This window comes from Eulemur rufifrons, chromosome 8, assembly GCF_041146395.1.
Source record: "Eulemur rufifrons isolate Redbay chromosome 8, OSU_ERuf_1, whole genome shotgun sequence".
Classification (NCBI taxonomy): Eukaryota; Metazoa; Chordata; class Mammalia; order Primates; family Lemuridae; genus Eulemur; species Eulemur rufifrons.
In genome coordinates, this window is record NC_090990.1 from 30,928,148 (window position 1) to 30,944,434 (window position 16,287).

Below are 16,287 nucleotides of genomic sequence, written 5' to 3' on the forward strand. Positions count from 1 at the left end.
AGATTCAGCATCTGTATGAGTCAGGATCCAGTAAGTAGACAGAACATAGTAGTAATTTGAATAGGAAAAATTCAGCCTAACATATTGTTAATTGGCCAGGCACAGTGGCTCACAGCTGTAATCTCAGCACTTTGGCAGGCTGAGGTGGGAGGATCGCTTGAGGCCAGGACTTCTAGAAAAATTGTTAATTAGTAAAAGGTGAATACCAAAAGGTTAAAAAAGAACTTTAAGAGATGCAGAAGTAGGGAGTAAAACAAACAAACAAACAAACAAAAAAATAAAAATAAAAAAATAAAAGCAAAAGAAGTTAGTGGAAGTTAGTGTGAGACTCAGACATTTTCAAGGAGGCAGTGACTCACAGCGAGCACAGCCCACCACTGGGCACAGGCCGGAGTCCTCACTGAAGCTGCCACTGTGCGGGGACACTGCTGCCTGAGAGTGTGGCCAGGGTGGTCTCTGGAAACGGGCTGCCAGGTGGGAGCAAGTGCCTGAGTGCAGGGCCAGAGCTGCCATGGAAGCAGCCACTAGAGCTGCCAGGAACGCAGCCGCCAGGTGGGGAGAGTGTGGCCCGAGTGTGCGGCTGGTGTGGGCGCACTGGGCTCAGCTGCGGTGAGTGCTGCTGCCCTTCCACACACCAGCCCGCTCCCCGCAGGCTGAATGAGGAAGAAGAAGTGAAGGCAGCAACAGCAGTCCCCTCCTGCTGCTCTCACAGGAGGTGCCCTCCACTGCTCTGTGTGAACCAAGCCTCCTGGTGCACAGGCTGGCAAAGGAGCATTGCTTCCAGGGTGCCAGGAGAGGCAGGTAGCACATCCAGACAAATGTTTTCTAAGGGGGAGGGAAACTCCATCTCTGAGAGGTTTGGGGGCTGGGGCTGATGTGGTTGAATCCATTGTTGCTAGACTTGTGAGTGAGCAGGTTTCTACCGAGGCGTGGGGAGTGAGAGTGGGAGATTGCACAGGAGCATTTTATGTGTCCTGTACTGGTTTTTGAGGCATTGCATCAGATGCGTCACATACATTGCTTCTGCTCCTCATAAGGATCCCGAGAGGTGAGTATTATTAGCCACATTTTACAGATGAGAAGACTGAGGATGAGAGAGGTCAAGTAACTTGTTTAAGATAACACAGCAAATGATTAATGGGGCCACAATGAGAATCTTAGCCCGTCTGCTTTCACAGCTGGCATTCTTGCCAGGCTACTACACGTTAGAAGAACTTTACTTAAGTGTGATTTTCCCACAGGCCCCGCCATGTGGATGCCTCCAGGGCAGAACCAAAGCTGGGTTTCTGAATTTATACTGCTTGGCTTCTCCAGGGACCCCACGACCAACAGGACCCTCTTCATTGCCTTCCTTCTCCTCTACCTGAGCTCAGTCCTGGGAAATGGGCTCATTGTCATCTTGATCCACCTGGACACACATCTCCACACCCCTATGTACTTCTTCCTGTGTATCCTGTCCCTCATCGACATGGCCTACGTCACCACGACCGTGCCCCAGATGCTGGTACACCTTCTCACTCCCTCTCAGACCATCACCTTTGCTGGCTGCTGGCTGCAGATGTACGTGTTTGGTGCCCTGGGCCTGACCGAGTGCACCTTCTTTGTAGTCATGGCTTATGACCGATATGTGGCCATTTGCCACCCACTGCGTTATACTGTCATCCTCAGTTGGGGCCTGTGCACACGGCTGGCAGCTGGCACATTGGCCTGTGGTTTCTTCATCTCTCTGATCCACACCTTCCTCACCATGAGGCTGCCCTATTGTGGGCCAAACGTGGTCAACCACTACTTCTGTGAAAGCCCCTCATTATGGAACTTGGCTTGCATGGACACCCACCTGATTGAGGTGGTCGACCTGGTCATCAGTGTCTTTTTGATTGTCACCCCACTGTGTGTCATTCTGGCCTCCTATGTTCATATTGCCCTGGCCATCCTCAAGATCAAGTCCATTCGGGGCCGCTGCAAGGCTTTCTCCACCTGTGCCTCCCACTTGACTGTGGTCACATTCTTCTATGCTCCGGCCATTTACATCTACATGAGGCCGAGCTCCAGCTATTCCCCTGAGCGAGACAAGCTGATCTCACTGTTTTACAATGTCTTCACTGCCCTGCTCAACCCTGTGGTCTACAGTCTGAGGAACAAGGACATTAAGGAGGCGTTTCTGAAGGTGATGTGTCATGGTAGGGTTGCCCGGTGAACTGGGAGCCAGGATAGGCCTGGGGTACAGTGTTCAATGTTGAAGAAGGAGACAGCATCTGTATGCAGCCTACATTGTGCATTTGGACCAAGGTAGTACTTCATTGGTGACACAAATGTACATGAAACCAACATGGCTGTCTTGATCAGCTTGCTACATTGTGGTGCAGTAATAAGTGCATAGTATCAGTAACTCACAACAGCAAAAGTTCACTTATTGCTCATGTTCCCCGTTGGCTGTAGGCTGGCTGTTGTCTTGTGCAGTCTCAGAAACACCCTGAAGGAGGAGTCCTTGCCTGGAACGTGCCGTTCTCATGACAGAGGAAAGGACCAACGAGTAAAACACAAGATGATCCTAATAGTTTCTCAGAGGTGACACACATCTCTCTGTTCACATCCTGTTGGCCAAAGCCAGCTACATGGTCAAGCCAAGGGCCAAGAGACAGGGAGTATTTTCTCCCACAGAGAACTAATGCAAGTCACGTGGCAATGGACAGGCATGTGTAATTCCTCTACGCGGAGGGATCAAGTAAGGAGAATAAATGTAATCTACCATAGTGTCACAGAACCCACTAGAATATATGTAACCAACATGAAGCATGGTAATTCTCAGTGACTTGGTTTATGGGAGCAGCAGAGGTCCAAAGTGATGTAAACAAAGCACTGCATGTAAATAATATCTGTTGCCAACATTGGAAATTAAGCCAATGATATGTGGATCCCATACAGCCCATGGACCTGACTTGGTGCCTGGAATCAACATGGCGTATGGGGCTCAGGTGATGTCCTCTGCGTGTGCTGTGGAAGGACACAGGACTTGATGTCAAGACACCAGAGTTCTAGTCCCAACTGTGATTATCTACAGTGCATGTGCGACTTTGGGCTATTTGTCTCCTCTCTCTGTTCTCACTTTATTCATCTATAAAATTCACAGCTTGAATTTAATGGTCTCCAAAGCCTCTTGTGACTCTAAAATTCTCTTTCACAGCAGGTGGAGCAGGTGTGTACAAAACTCCAACGCAATGAATCTGTGACCATCCTCTGTGGGCCATAGCAGGATAAGGAAGCCAGAGCAGAAAGAGAGCTGCTGCTGTCTGTCAACCATAGCGGGGAGCACACCTCTTATTCTTTCTAGGGACTGAGACGACATATGGGGCTTTCTAGCAATCCTAGCATGGGCCTCAGACTCAGCATGGACACACAGCTTTCTTCCAGGCCTCGTTGGTGGCCCAGAGGTCTTAGGGATGAGTCAGTTCAGCTCCACTGTTTCCTGAGTATCCACTGTGGTCCCGCTAGGATCAGGCCCTCTGGAATCCAAGAGAGACATATGGAGAGATTTACAGTCGTCAAATTATAATATCCCAACTCAAGGGGGTGCTACAGTGACCTGTGGGGACCAGTGACATCATGGGAGTGAGGTTCTCTGAGAGGGCAGCAGACATGAAGGACCAGGTTACGCCTGACCCCATTTCCATCCACCGCTGTGAACTTGAACTTTGTAAGCCTCCAGAGCTTGGAGTCAGGGAGAGAGAGAATATGATATAGGCTGTGTGACCCCTAATTGTGTCTCCCCAGAGTTAATATGCAAAACCCGAACCCCCAACTTGACTATATCTGGACTAAAGAAGTAATTGAGGTTAAATGAGGGCATAAGGGTGAGGCCCTAATCCAAAAGCATTCATGTCCTATAGAAGGAGTCACCAGAGAACTTTTTCTCAAACAGCAAGAAAGCAGCCGTCTGTGACCTCCAAGGAGAGCCCTGGGCAGAACATGACCCTGCTGGTTCCCTGATCTCAGATTTAAGCCTCCAGAATATGAGAAATTTCGGGTGTTGAGTATGATATTAGCTGTGAGTGCTTCATAAAAACTTTTTTTTTTTTTTTTTGAGATACAAGGTCTTGCTCCGTGACCCAGGCTGGAGTATGGTACTGGGATCATAGCTCACTGCAACCTCGAACACCTGGGCTCAAGTGATCTTCCTGCCTCCACCTCCCGAGTATCTGGGAGCACAGGTGCACACCACTATGCCTGGCCAATTTTTCTTAATTTTTGTAGAGATGGGGTCTTTCTATGTTGCCCAGGCTGGCCTCGAACTCCTGGCCTCAAGCAATCCTCCCACCTAGGCTCCCAAAGTTTGGGGATTACAGGTGTGAGCCACCGTGCCCGACCAAATAAATGTCTTATTGGTTTGGGGAAGTTCTCATCTATTCCTAGTTTGTTAATATCTTTATCATTGAAGTGTTTGGAGTTTGTCAGATGCTTTTTCTTCATCAGTTGAGATGATCGTATGATTTTTCAGTTCACTATATCAATGTGGTCTGTTACGTGGATTGATTTTTGTTTGATGAACCATGTTTGAATATCTGAGATAAATACGACTTGGTCATCGTATGTAATCCTTTTCATATGTCAGATTTGGTTTGCTAGTGTTTTTTTGAGGATTTTTTCATCTATGTTCACAAAAAATATTGGCCTATTATTTTCTTTTTCTTTCTTTCTTTCTTTTTTTTTTTTTTTTGATGCAGATGTCTGGCTGTGGTTTCAGGGTTGTGCTGATCCCTGGGATGAATTAGGAATTGTTCAGTCCTCTTCTATTTTCTTGCAAGAGTTTGAAAATTACTAGTATTGATTCCTTTTTAAAAGTGATTGGTATAATTCATCTGTGAAACTATGTAATCCTAGACTTTTATGTGTTGGGAGATTTTTCATTACTGATTCGTTCTCTTTACCTGTTACATGTCTATTCACATTTTGTATTTCTTCTTGAGTCAGGTTGGTGTTTTGTGTGTTTTTAGGAATTTGTCCATTTCATCTAGGTTATATAATTTGCTGGCTAATAATTGTTTCTAATAGGCCTTTACAATCCTTTTAAAAATGTTTTTGAATAAATATATTATATTTCTGCAAGGTTGGTCCTAATGTCCCCAGTTACAAACTGATTTTATTAATGTGAAATTTCTCTCTTTTTCTTTCTTTCTTTCTTTTCTTCTATTTTTGGAGATGGGGAGATGGGGTCTCACTCTGTCACCCAGGTTGCATAGCAGTGGCATGATCATATCTCACCATAGCCTTGAACTCCTGGGCTCCAGTGATCCTCTAGCCTTGGCCTCCTCAAGTGCTGTGACTGTAGCTGTGAGCCACCTTGTCCAGCCTGGTCAGCTCTTTCTTCACCCTCCCTGAGAACAAAGCAGAAAAGGGAGCCTGTGGACCATGGAAAGAGCCCAGGGCCGGGAGGCAAGACACCTAGGCTCTAGTCTCCCACACTAGCCCACCTGGTTCAGAGCCACTTTCCTTCCCTGTGCTCTAATTTGCATGTCTGTAAGACTAGGAACCTGGGCATGTTGACCGTGAAGGCCTCTTTGGACTGAGAGAGCAGTGAAGTGACTAAAACAATATCAGTGACTCCCTTGGGCTTGGCCCATGGTAAGTGCTCAGTAAGCATCTGTCATCACTATTACTGTTGTCACCACCCTCATCAGTTGTGAAGTGCGGACCATGACACCTCCCTCACAGGAGTGCTGGGAGGACCTCCTGGGAAAGCACACGTGAAAGTGTCTTGGAAACTGCAAAGTTCTATGAGAATGTCCCAGAGGACCATTAAAATGATCTTAGTCACAGATATCATCACCACCTCCTGATGTTCCGTCAGTTTTCTCCCTACCCACAAACCCAGAAAACTTTCTGGGGTACCTATCTCCGCAACTGGGAGCAGATTCCCACAAAGTTCCTCCCCAGAGGCATCCTCAGCCTGGGGCCAATTAGGGGGTCCCAGGTGGCCTGGCCTGCGTCCAACCCTAGCAATCTGCTTCTCTGGCCTGCCGCCTGCTCCTTGAGGCCTGAGGGCCCACTCGGTTCAGAATTAAGCATCCAGTACCTGGTCTTCTCCCTTGTGCTGTCCCCTGCGGTGGCCCCAGCTGCACTGGTGACCATGACCAGCTCTGGGGCCAGCAGGAGGGATTTCAGAGCTCAGGTGCAGCCATTCGTTTAGACTCAGGCACTTAGCTGTGGGACACTGCAGATTCAGCCCTGGCCCAGGAGACCAGTTCCCAGGTTCTGGGGGTGGCTCTACCATACTCTAGCTGCATGACCTTGGCCAAGTCCCTCATATCTTCCTGGTCACAGTTCACTTCTTGGGGAAATCTGTGGGTAGGACGATTCTTGGCAGTGTTATGTAATTCTGTAATTTAAAAAATGAGGGTGGGCCGGGCGCGGTGGCTCACGCCTGTAATCCTAGCACTCTGGGAGGCCGAGGCGGGTGGATTGCTCAAGGTCAGGAGTTCGAGACCAGCCTGAGCGAGACCCCGTCTCTACTAAAAATAGAAAGACATTATATGGACAACTAAAAATCTATATAGAAAAAATTAGCCGGGCATAGTGGCGCATGCCTGTAGTCCCAGCTACTCGGGAGGCTGAGGCAGTAGGATCGCTTAAGCCGAGGAGTCTGAGGTTGCTGTGAGCTAAGCTGACGCCACGGCACTCACTCTAGCCTGGGCAACAAAGTGAGACTCTGTCTCAACAAAAAAAAAAAAAAAATGAGGGTGATCCAAGTTTCTGTCTATGATCCTAGGTTGCTTCTGACCTAGGAAGTCACTGCACCTCCCTGGCCTCAGTTTCCTTGTTTGTACAGTGGAGAGATACATCCTGCCTGGACTAGCTCTCCGGAGATGTAGTGAGGGTCAGTGACATGTGTGAGAAGTGTTAGGGCCTTGCTCAAGCCCCCAAGAATGTCACGTCTAGATCTGTGTCATAGCACTGTGGGAGGGATAAAAGTCCTCCCCATTTTAGAGACGTGGAAATGGAAGCTGCCTGAGAAGACACAGCCATGTGGGGAATTATGGACTCAGTGTGTGTCTGGGCTGTTCCATGTATCAGTCATGTGATCATGGGCAAGTCCCTCACCCTTCGTAAAGCTATTTCTCATGTCAGAGCCTTATCTCCCAAGGCTGCAGGGGTATCCACGAGTGCCCTTGGCCTTTGCCCCTAAGGGCCAGAGCCAGTGGGCCTGGGAGCTTGTCCTGCTGTCTGAACAGCCAGGGGGACAGAGCTGGTTTGCCCCGTGGTCCGCATCAGGAGCCCTCAGCCAGGCCTGCCCTGCCGGTGTGGGAGGAGGCTGCAAAGGCCCAGAGGAAAGGGGAGGACGTGGTGGGGGCCTGGCAGGGAGCTCTGGGCTGGGGACTGAGCCCATGGGCTGGGCCTGTCCTGCCTGGGGGCTGCTCACTGAGGCTGCGCCAATTCCTGCGAGCAGCAGAGCCATGGCCTCCACGTTCGATTGTCCCGAGAGGACCAGGGTCTCGGGACTCAGGACAGGAGCAGTCGAGTGCCATCAGTGTTTTGTCATCAGCCCTCTGATTTGTACAGTTTGCTGATTTCCATGCTTTAAATACATGCATGTGAGCTCACTGAGCTTGGGCTGGGAAGAGGTGGGCAGTAGTGTTACATTCTATGGTGTTTCCACCATACAAAGACCATGCATGGAAATGAGCCCTAGAACATAGATAACAGTAAAATGTAATAAATAGTTAGGATGTGATGTGTTTTGAGCATTCGGCACCTTCATTTTTAATGCAATTTATTTAATTACACTGATATGAATTAACTTTTAATAATGGCTGTGTTAAACAGCCAGCTCACAATACGTCTGAAAACATTCCAGTGGCTCTGCTGGTATCTGGCTGACTGGAAGGGACCTCAGAGTCCAACACTCTTGTTCTATAGAGTTGGCAGGACCGGGGACTCAGAGTTCTGGAAGTCATGGCCAGGACTCCTACCAGGGTTCTCAACACATGAGGTCATTTGATTCTCTCAGCAACCCCCGAAGGGAAGGGGTTATTATTAGCATTTTAGATAGGAAAAAACTGAGGCAAAGTAAGAGAACAGGCACTAGAGCTTGATAAGTCTGGATCCAAATTCTGGTTCTGCACTTAGAAGCCTAAGCCCTTGGAGAAGTGCCCTCAGTCTACTGGGCCTGAGCGTCCTTGTGTGTGGCCTGGGGACGATACTACTCACTTCTGGATGCTGTTTGCCAGGACCTAGTTGAAGACCTGGTATAGCGTGGGTGCTCCATGGTCAACTCTCAGTTATCATCAGAGAGGCTGAGTAACCTGCCCAAGGTACTGTCCTGGTGCAGAATGGAGGGGGATTATGACTTGCTCAAGTGTGACTCAAACATGGTCTAACTGACAAGTCAGGACACAGGGGTTTGGGAAGTAAGAGGGGAACCTAAATGGGTTCCCCCCTCAGTTCTTGACCTTTCTGCAAGGTGACTGAGTCGTCCTCCCCTCCCCACCAGGCTTGTATCCCCTGAGAAGGCTGGAACAAGAAATAGGGCCTTGCCCTTCCCTCAGGGGGTCCTTTGCTCTTCTTCCCCAAAGGCCTCTTCCTTGTGGGCTGTTGTTGAAAACATCAGGGGAATTCCATCTTGGCATTCGCACTGGGGACAGGGAGGGTGGTGGCAGGAGGCAGAGGGATACCCCTTCCCCAGGTCTTGCAGGAAAGCGTGGCGTAGAGGCAGGACCAAGAAACCTGAGCATCTTGGCCCACTGGGAGGAGCCTAGGGTGTTTGAGTCTCCCTTGTTCTGTTTCCCAGGAGTGGACGGGCAAGGCCTTCAGGACCCAGGCTGGCCTGGCCTGGTGCAGACAGTCACAGGGAGACAAGGAAGGCGGTTCAGCCCCTGTCCTCTCAGAAACCCATGGCTGTTCTGGAGTCCAGGCTGCCTGGAATCCTGGCTCTCAGGACTCAGTTGCCTGAGGGGCTTCCTGTTTAGTACATTCTGTTGTGAGCAAGTGACAACCTCTCAGTGACCTGTTTCTGCAGATGCGGAGAAGGATAAGGTAACTGCTGGGCTTGAGGCTGCGGGTGGGATCCCAGACTCCTGTGGGGGCTGGAGGTCCAAGTTAGCCGGGACACCTAGTCCCCAGGTCCTCTCTGTGCCTGCTTCCCGACATCCCTGGAGCCCCTTCCCCTCATTTCCTGAGGTTCTTTCTTCACCACGTCTCCTCTCAATCCCCCCTGATGGCTTCCTCCTTCCTGGTCCCTCCCTGCTTCCTTCATTTATACATGTTTCCTGACAGCTCCTCTGTGTTAGGCCGTGTTCTAGACACTAGAAACAGAGAAACGAATAACACAATTTCCTGAGCTCCCAGATCTCCAGCAGACGCTGAGCGTCACATCCATTCAAGGACAAGGGTGTTCCACATGCCAGAGATGCGTTCAGCAATCACAGGGACCCACGCCCTGCTCTCCAGGTCTGGGGCATCATAAATAAACACAGAGACTGCAGGGGGAGGGGACAGGATTTAGAAGACTCGGTGTGACCCAATGATATCCCCCATCCCCTGGAAATCAAGTTCCACTTCGAGAAAGCGGCTTTTATGAAGATTCACTAAGCTCTAGCGTGGTGATAATTTCCTACCTCTCCTGCATGAATCCCGTCTGTCTTCCAACACACCCCCGTGGCCTCCCACATCCCAGCATGGGAACAGAGGGAGGAAACTGTATGATGAGAAATAGTTTGTGGCGCCACTAGAGCCCTTGTCCTCAGAGGACTCTGATCCTTACCGCTGCCTCTGAACTCCACATAGGTGTGACTCTGTGGTCTCCCTGGCAAAGCTCAGGCAGCTGAGACTGATGTGCAGGTGGGGAAACGCACATTCCTGCCCCCTCCCCCTCAGACCCTAATTGATGGAAGCAGGAGAAGGTCATGGTTAAGAGTGGTCTCTAAGTCAGATTCCCTCCATTCCCATCCCACGTCCCCCCTCCCACCATATCGAGAACAAACTCCTTGCTGTCCCTTAGTGTTGCCTCTTTAGAATAGAAGTCGTAAGATTTACTCAATGGGTTTTGTGGGTGAGGTAAAGTTAGTGTAGCAGAGCCTGGCAAACACACACTGCTCATTAGATATTAGCTATTAATATCATTAAAAAGGAGGCTATAAACTCCCCCGTGTGTCCATACTTTGTTACAGATAGTGTAACTCAATTAACAGGAGAGGGAGAAAGTTTTTCCAGGTTCTTAGAACTGAACATCAATATCAGAGCCCTCTCGGATTCCCGGATTGTAACTTGCCAGTGAGCACAGGTGTCTGCGAGAAACAGAAGTTTGGGGGTGGCAGGGGGCGGGGCAGGTCAGGGGAGGCTGCCGGGATGAGCTGAGCCCTAATGTGGGCTTAGGACTGGACATGCAACGGAGTGTGGGGCAGGAGGGGTCTGGGTGGTGGCACCACCATGCTGAGGACGAGCCCAGGGCCCGAGGGTGTGAGAGAGGTAGCGACACACAGGAGACTGGGAGCACCTGTGTGGACACTATGCCCGTGTGGAGTGTGGAGGGGTAGGTGGTGGACTGGGCAGGGGAAGGGGTGACGCAGGGCAAGTGAACCCCCAGAATGGCTGGACCTGTCCTCTGTCCTCTATCCCCACCGAAGGAACCTCTGCCTGAATACACCTCCATGTTTTTATCCATTGTACTGTTGAGTGACACTTGGGGGGTAGGTACCCTGTTATGGACTATTCTGACGAGTGTTTTGAACATTTTTCATGCATCTTTTCTTGAACACATGTACGTACATATGTGTGAGTATGTGTGAATCTAGGTAGGAATAGTATTGCTGGGTAATGTGGTCTATGCATGTTCAACTTTAGAGGATAGTGCTAAACATTTTCTAAAGAGATTGTTCAAATTTACACTCCCATCACAGTGTAAGAAAGCTCTAGTTGTTCTGGCCAACACCAGGTGTTATTCGTTTTAGTCTTCTGGTGGACATGTAGTGGGGCTGGGCTGTGGTCTTCATTTGCAATTATGAGATGACTTTTTCACTTGAGGAATGGTTATTTAGATAGCCTCTCTGAGAAGTGTGTTTTTAAATCTTTTGCCTGTCATTCTATTTGGTAGTCAGTTTACTTGTTGATGTTGTAGGAGTTCTCTAGTTATTCTGGATATAAATCTTTTGGGTTCTTCTTTGTGATACATTCTGGTTTATCATGTTTCTCTCTATGGTCAGAATTTTGGTGTTGTATTTAAGGTATTTTTTGTTTACTTTGAGAGGATAAAGATATTTTTCTGTGTTTGATTCTAAATATTTGATTGCTTTACATTTACCATTTAAATCTACAATACATCTGAAATTTATTTTTGTGTAATGTTTGAGGTAGGAAGAAAAATATTTATTTTTCTGTCTGAATATCCCCATGATCCTGCAACATTTATTGAAAAGATCACCTTTTCCCCATTGCATTGTAGGATCAACTGTGTTATAAATCAGGTGACTGTATATGCATGGGTGTGTCTCTGAGGTTTATTCTATTCCATCGGTCTCTTTGTTTATTCTTGTGCCAATCTCACACTCGCTTATTTTGGTTTTCTAGTAAGTCTGCTATCTGTTAAGTCCTCCAACATTGTTTTTTTGTTCAAGATTCTTCAAGATTTCCATATATATTTTATAACTATGGTGTGAATTTCTTCAAAAACATTAAACAAAACTTCTGGGGCTTTGACTAGGATCACAATGAATCTGTAAATCAACTCAACATCTTTATAATGTATACTTGTTCAGCCCATGAACATGGCATATCCTTCTATTTACTTAGGTCTTCCTAGATTTCTCTAAATAATCATTTTTACACATATTTTGTTAGATTTATTTCTACATATTTTATTGTTTAAAATGTGATGATACATTTTTTTGTGTCCACTTGCTTAATAATTTGTTTGTTTTTGGTTTCTTTTATATTGTCTACCTACACAATCATGTAGTCAGCAGAAAATGAAAGTTTTATTTCTTTTAAACTTTTATTTCTTTCTGTTGCCTTATTTCACTAGCTAGACCACCTATACAATGGTTAATAGAAATGGTAATAGGAAACATTTTGTTTCATACCCATTGTTTGGGAGTAAGTTATCAATATTGCACCATTTAGTGTGACATTTGCTATAGGTTGTTTCTTTCTTCCTTTACTGGAAATAATTTTTATTACACCAAGAAGGTTCTTGTCTATTCCTAGTTTACTGAGAAGTTTATTGCTTTTTCCTTTTTCAAAGTATCCATCTTCAAAGAAGGAGGTTAATTTCTAATCATAAATAACTGTTGAATTTTATCAAATACTCTTTCTGCATCTACTGAGATAGTCATATAATTTTTCTCTCTGACTTCTACTATAAGGTGAATTACATTGATTATCAAGTGGTAAACCAACCTTGAATCACCATAACAAACCCTATCTGATTGTGATGTATTCTCTTTTTTAAACGTTGCTGAATTCAATTGCTAATATCTTGTTTAGTAGTTTTGCAACAATGCCTATGAGAGTGATTGGTCTGTAAGTTTTCCTTCTTGTAATGTCCTTGTTATTTTCTGGTATCAAGTTTATGCAGGTCTTATAAAATGCATTGAGATGTTTTCACTCTTTTTTCATTCTTTAGAAGAGTTAATATTTTTCTTTTCTTAAATATTGGAAGAATTTACCAGTTAAGCGATCTGGGAGTTTTCTTCCCATAACAGTTTTAAATGATAGATTCATTTTTAAAAAAGATATTGGAGTCCTCTGAATTTTATTTCTTCTTATGTCAGTTTTGATAATTTATATTTTTTAAGACATTTGTTCATTTTATTTAAATTGTCAAATTTACCAGCATGAAGTTTTTTCTGATTATTTAAATTATCTTTTATATGACTGTAGGACCTTCAGTAATGTTCTCTTTTTCATTCTTGATGTTGCCAATTTGTTTCTGTTATCACTCTTGCTAAAAACTAATCAATTTATTATTAATAGTTGTTTCAAAGAACAGTTTTTAGATTTGTTGAGTTTTCTCTGTTGTTAGTTTAATTGTCATTTCATTGTTTTCTGCTCTTATATTTATTATTTCCTTCCTTTAACCTCTATTTGAGTTTGATGTAGTTGTTTTTTTTTTTTTTAGCTTGTTGAGATGGAAGTTTAGCTAATGAATTTTCAGCCCTTTCTCTATGCCAATATATACATTTAAGGCTGTAAATTTCCCAGCATTTATTTGTTTGTCATGACTGATATTTTTTAATATTAGAAACTAGTTATTTTATGCACCATTCCTCAATTTGGATTTCTTTATATTTCTTTATCATTAGATTCAGGTTTTACGTTTTTGGCTGAAATAATATATAAATGGTGCATTCTTCTTAGTATTTCATATCTGGAGATACATTTTGTCTATTTACTCCTTATTGGTGATGTTAATTGTGATAGTTAAGATGTTGTCCAGTTTCTCTACTGTATTTTACCATTATTAATTTTTATAATTAATAAGTACTTTGTGCATAGATAGCTTAAAACATGTAGATATTCTGTTCCTTATGGAACTCACTCTCCTTAGATTCAGCATCTGTATGAGTCAGGATCCAGTAAGTAGACAGAACATAGTAGTAATTTGAATAGGAAAAATTCAGCCTAACATATTGTTAATTGGCCAGGCACAGTGGCTCACAGCTATAATCTCAGCACTTTGGCAGGCTGAGGTGGGAGGATCGCTTGAGGCCAGGAGTTCTACACAAACTGTTAATTAGTAAAAGGTGAATACCAAAAGGTTAAAAAAGAACTTTAAGAGATGCAGAAGTAGGGAGTAAAACAAACAAACAAACAAAAAAACAATAAAAAAATAAAAGTAAGAGAAGTTAGTGGAAGTTAGTGTGAGATTCAGACATTTCCAAGGAGGCCGTGACTCACAGCGAGCACAGCCCACCACTGGGCACAGGCCGGAGTCCTCACTGAAGCTGCCACTGTGCGGGGACACTGCTGCCTGAGAGCCTGGCCAGGGTGGTCTCTGGAAACGGGCTGCCAGGTGGGAGCAGGTGCCTGAGTGCAGGGCCAGAGCTGCCATGGAAGCAGCCACTAGAGCTGCCAGGAACGCAGCGGCCAGGTGGGGAGAGTGTGGCCCGAGTGTGTGGCTGGTGTGGGCGCACTGGGCTCAGCTGCGGTGAGTGCTGCTGCCCTTCCACACACCAGCCCGCTCCCCGCAGGCTGAATGAGGAAGAAGAAGTGAAGGCAGCAACAGCAGTCCCCTCCTGCTGCTCTCACAGGAAGTGCCCTCCACTGCTCTGTGTGAACCAAGCCTCCTGGTGCACAGGCTGGCAAAGGAGCATTGCTTCCAGGGTGCCAGGAGAGGCAGGTAGCACATCCAGACAAATGTTTTCTAAGGGGGAGGGAAACTCCATCTCTGAGAGGTTTGGGGGCTGGGGCTGATGTGGTTGAATCCATTGTTGCTAGACTTGTGAGTGAGCAGGTTTCTACCGAGGCGTGGGGAGTGAGAGTGGGAGATTGCACACGAGCATTTTATGTGTCCCGTACTGGTTTTTGAGGCATTGCATCAGATGCGTCACATACATTGCTTCTGCTCCTCATAAGGATCCCGAGAGGTGAGTATTATTAGCCACATTTTACAGATCAGAAGACTGAGGCTGAGAGAGTTTAAGTAAGTTGTTTAAGATAACACAGCAAATAAGTAATGGGACCACAATGATAATCTTAGCCCGTCTGCTTTCACAGCTGGCATTGTGCCAGGCTACTACACGTTAGAAGAACTTTACTCAAGTGTGATTTTTTCCCACAGGCCCCGCCATGTGGATGCCTCCAGGGCAGAACCAAAGCTGGGTTTCTGAATTTATACTGCTTGGCTTCTCCAGGGACCCCACGACCAACAGGACCCTCTTCATTGCCTTCCTTCTCCTCTACCTGAGCTCAGTCCTGGGAAATGGGCTCATTGTCATCTTGATCCGCCTGGACACACATCTCCACACCCCCATGTACTTCTTCCTGTGTATCCTGTCCCTGATCGACATGGCCTACGTCACCACGACCGTGCCCCAAATGCTGGTACATCTTCTTACTCCCTCTCAGACCATCACCTTTGCTGGCTGCTGGCTGCAGATGTACGTGTTTAGTGCCCTGGGCCTGACCGAGTGCACCTTCTTTGTAGTCATGGCTTATGACCGATACGTGGCCATTTGCCACCCACTGCGTTATACTGTCATACTCAGTTGGAGCCTGTGCACACGGCTGGCAGCTGGCACATTGGCCTGTGGTTTCTTCTTCTCTCTGATCCACACCTTCCTCACCATGAGGCTGCCCTATTGTGGGCCAAACGTGGTCAACCACTACTTCTGTGAAAGCCCCTCATTATGGAACTTGGCTTGCATGGACACCCACCTGATTGAGGTGGTCGACCTGGTCATCAGTGTCTTTTTGATTGTCACCCCACTGTGTGTCATTCTGGCCTCCTATGTTCATATTGCCCTGGCCATTCTCAAGATCAAGTCCATTCGGGGCCGCTGCAAGGCTTTCTCCACCTGTGCCTCCCACCTGACCGTGGTCACATTCTTCTATGCTCCAGCCATTTACATCTACATGAGGCCGAGCTCCAGCTATTCCCCTGAGCGAGACAAGCTGATCTCACTGTTTTACAATGTCTTCACTGCCCTGCTCAACCCTGTGGTCTACAGTCTGAGGAACAAGGACATTAAGGAGGCGTTTCTGAAGGTGATGGGTCATGGTAGGGTTGCCCGGTGAACTGGGAGCCAGGATAAGCCTGGGATACAGTGTTCAATGTTGAAGAAGGAGACAGCATCTGTATGCAGCCTACATTGTGCATTTGGACCAAGGTAGTACTTCGTTGGTGACACAAATGTATGCCAAACCAACATGGCTGTCTTGATCAGCTTGCTACCTTGTGGTACAGTGACAAGTCCATAATATCAGCAACTCACAACAGCAAAAGTTCATTTATTGCTCATATTCCCTATTAGTGGTAGGCTGGCTGTGGCCTTGTGCAGTCTCAGAAACACTCTGAAGGAGGAGTCCTTACTTGGAACATGCCGTTCTTATGACAGAAGAAATAACCCATGGCTAAAACACAGATGACTCCCAATAGCTTCTCAGAGGTGACACACATCTCTTTGCTCACATCCTGTTGGCCAAAGCAAGCTACATGGTCAAGCCAAGGGCCAAGAGACAGGAAGTATTTTCTCCCATAGAGAAGTAATGCAAGTCACGTGGCAATGGGCAGGCATGTGTAATTCCTCTACGGGGAGGGAGCAAGCAATGAGAATAAATATAATCTACCATAGTGTCACA

General features: G+C 46.5%; 2 protein-coding genes across 2 annotated transcripts; both read left to right on the plus strand.

Annotated features, from left to right (window-relative positions):
• The first annotated feature begins 1,249 nt into the window (after positions 1-1,249).
• On the plus strand, positions 1,250-2,197 carry LOC138389450 (olfactory receptor 2A12-like). Its single transcript, XM_069477814.1, has one exon. It carries the CDS (start codon positions 1,250-1,252, stop codon positions 2,195-2,197), a length of 948 nt encoding a protein of 315 aa, XP_069333915.1.
• A 12,578-nt stretch (positions 2,198-14,775) lies between these two features.
• LOC138389451 (olfactory receptor 2A12-like) lies at positions 14,776-15,723 on the plus strand. The gene has a single exon (XM_069477815.1). The coding sequence runs from the start codon at positions 14,776-14,778 to the stop codon at positions 15,721-15,723; it is 948 nt and encodes a 315-aa protein (XP_069333916.1).
• Positions 15,724-16,287: the final 564 nt, after the last annotated feature.

Coding starts and splice junctions, on each gene's coding strand:
- LOC138389450 (XM_069477814.1), top strand. CDS start 1,250: ATGTGGATGCCTCCAGGGCAGAACCAAAGCTGGGTTTCTGAATTTATA.
- LOC138389451 (XM_069477815.1), top strand. CDS start 14,776: ATGTGGATGCCTCCAGGGCAGAACCAAAGCTGGGTTTCTGAATTTATA.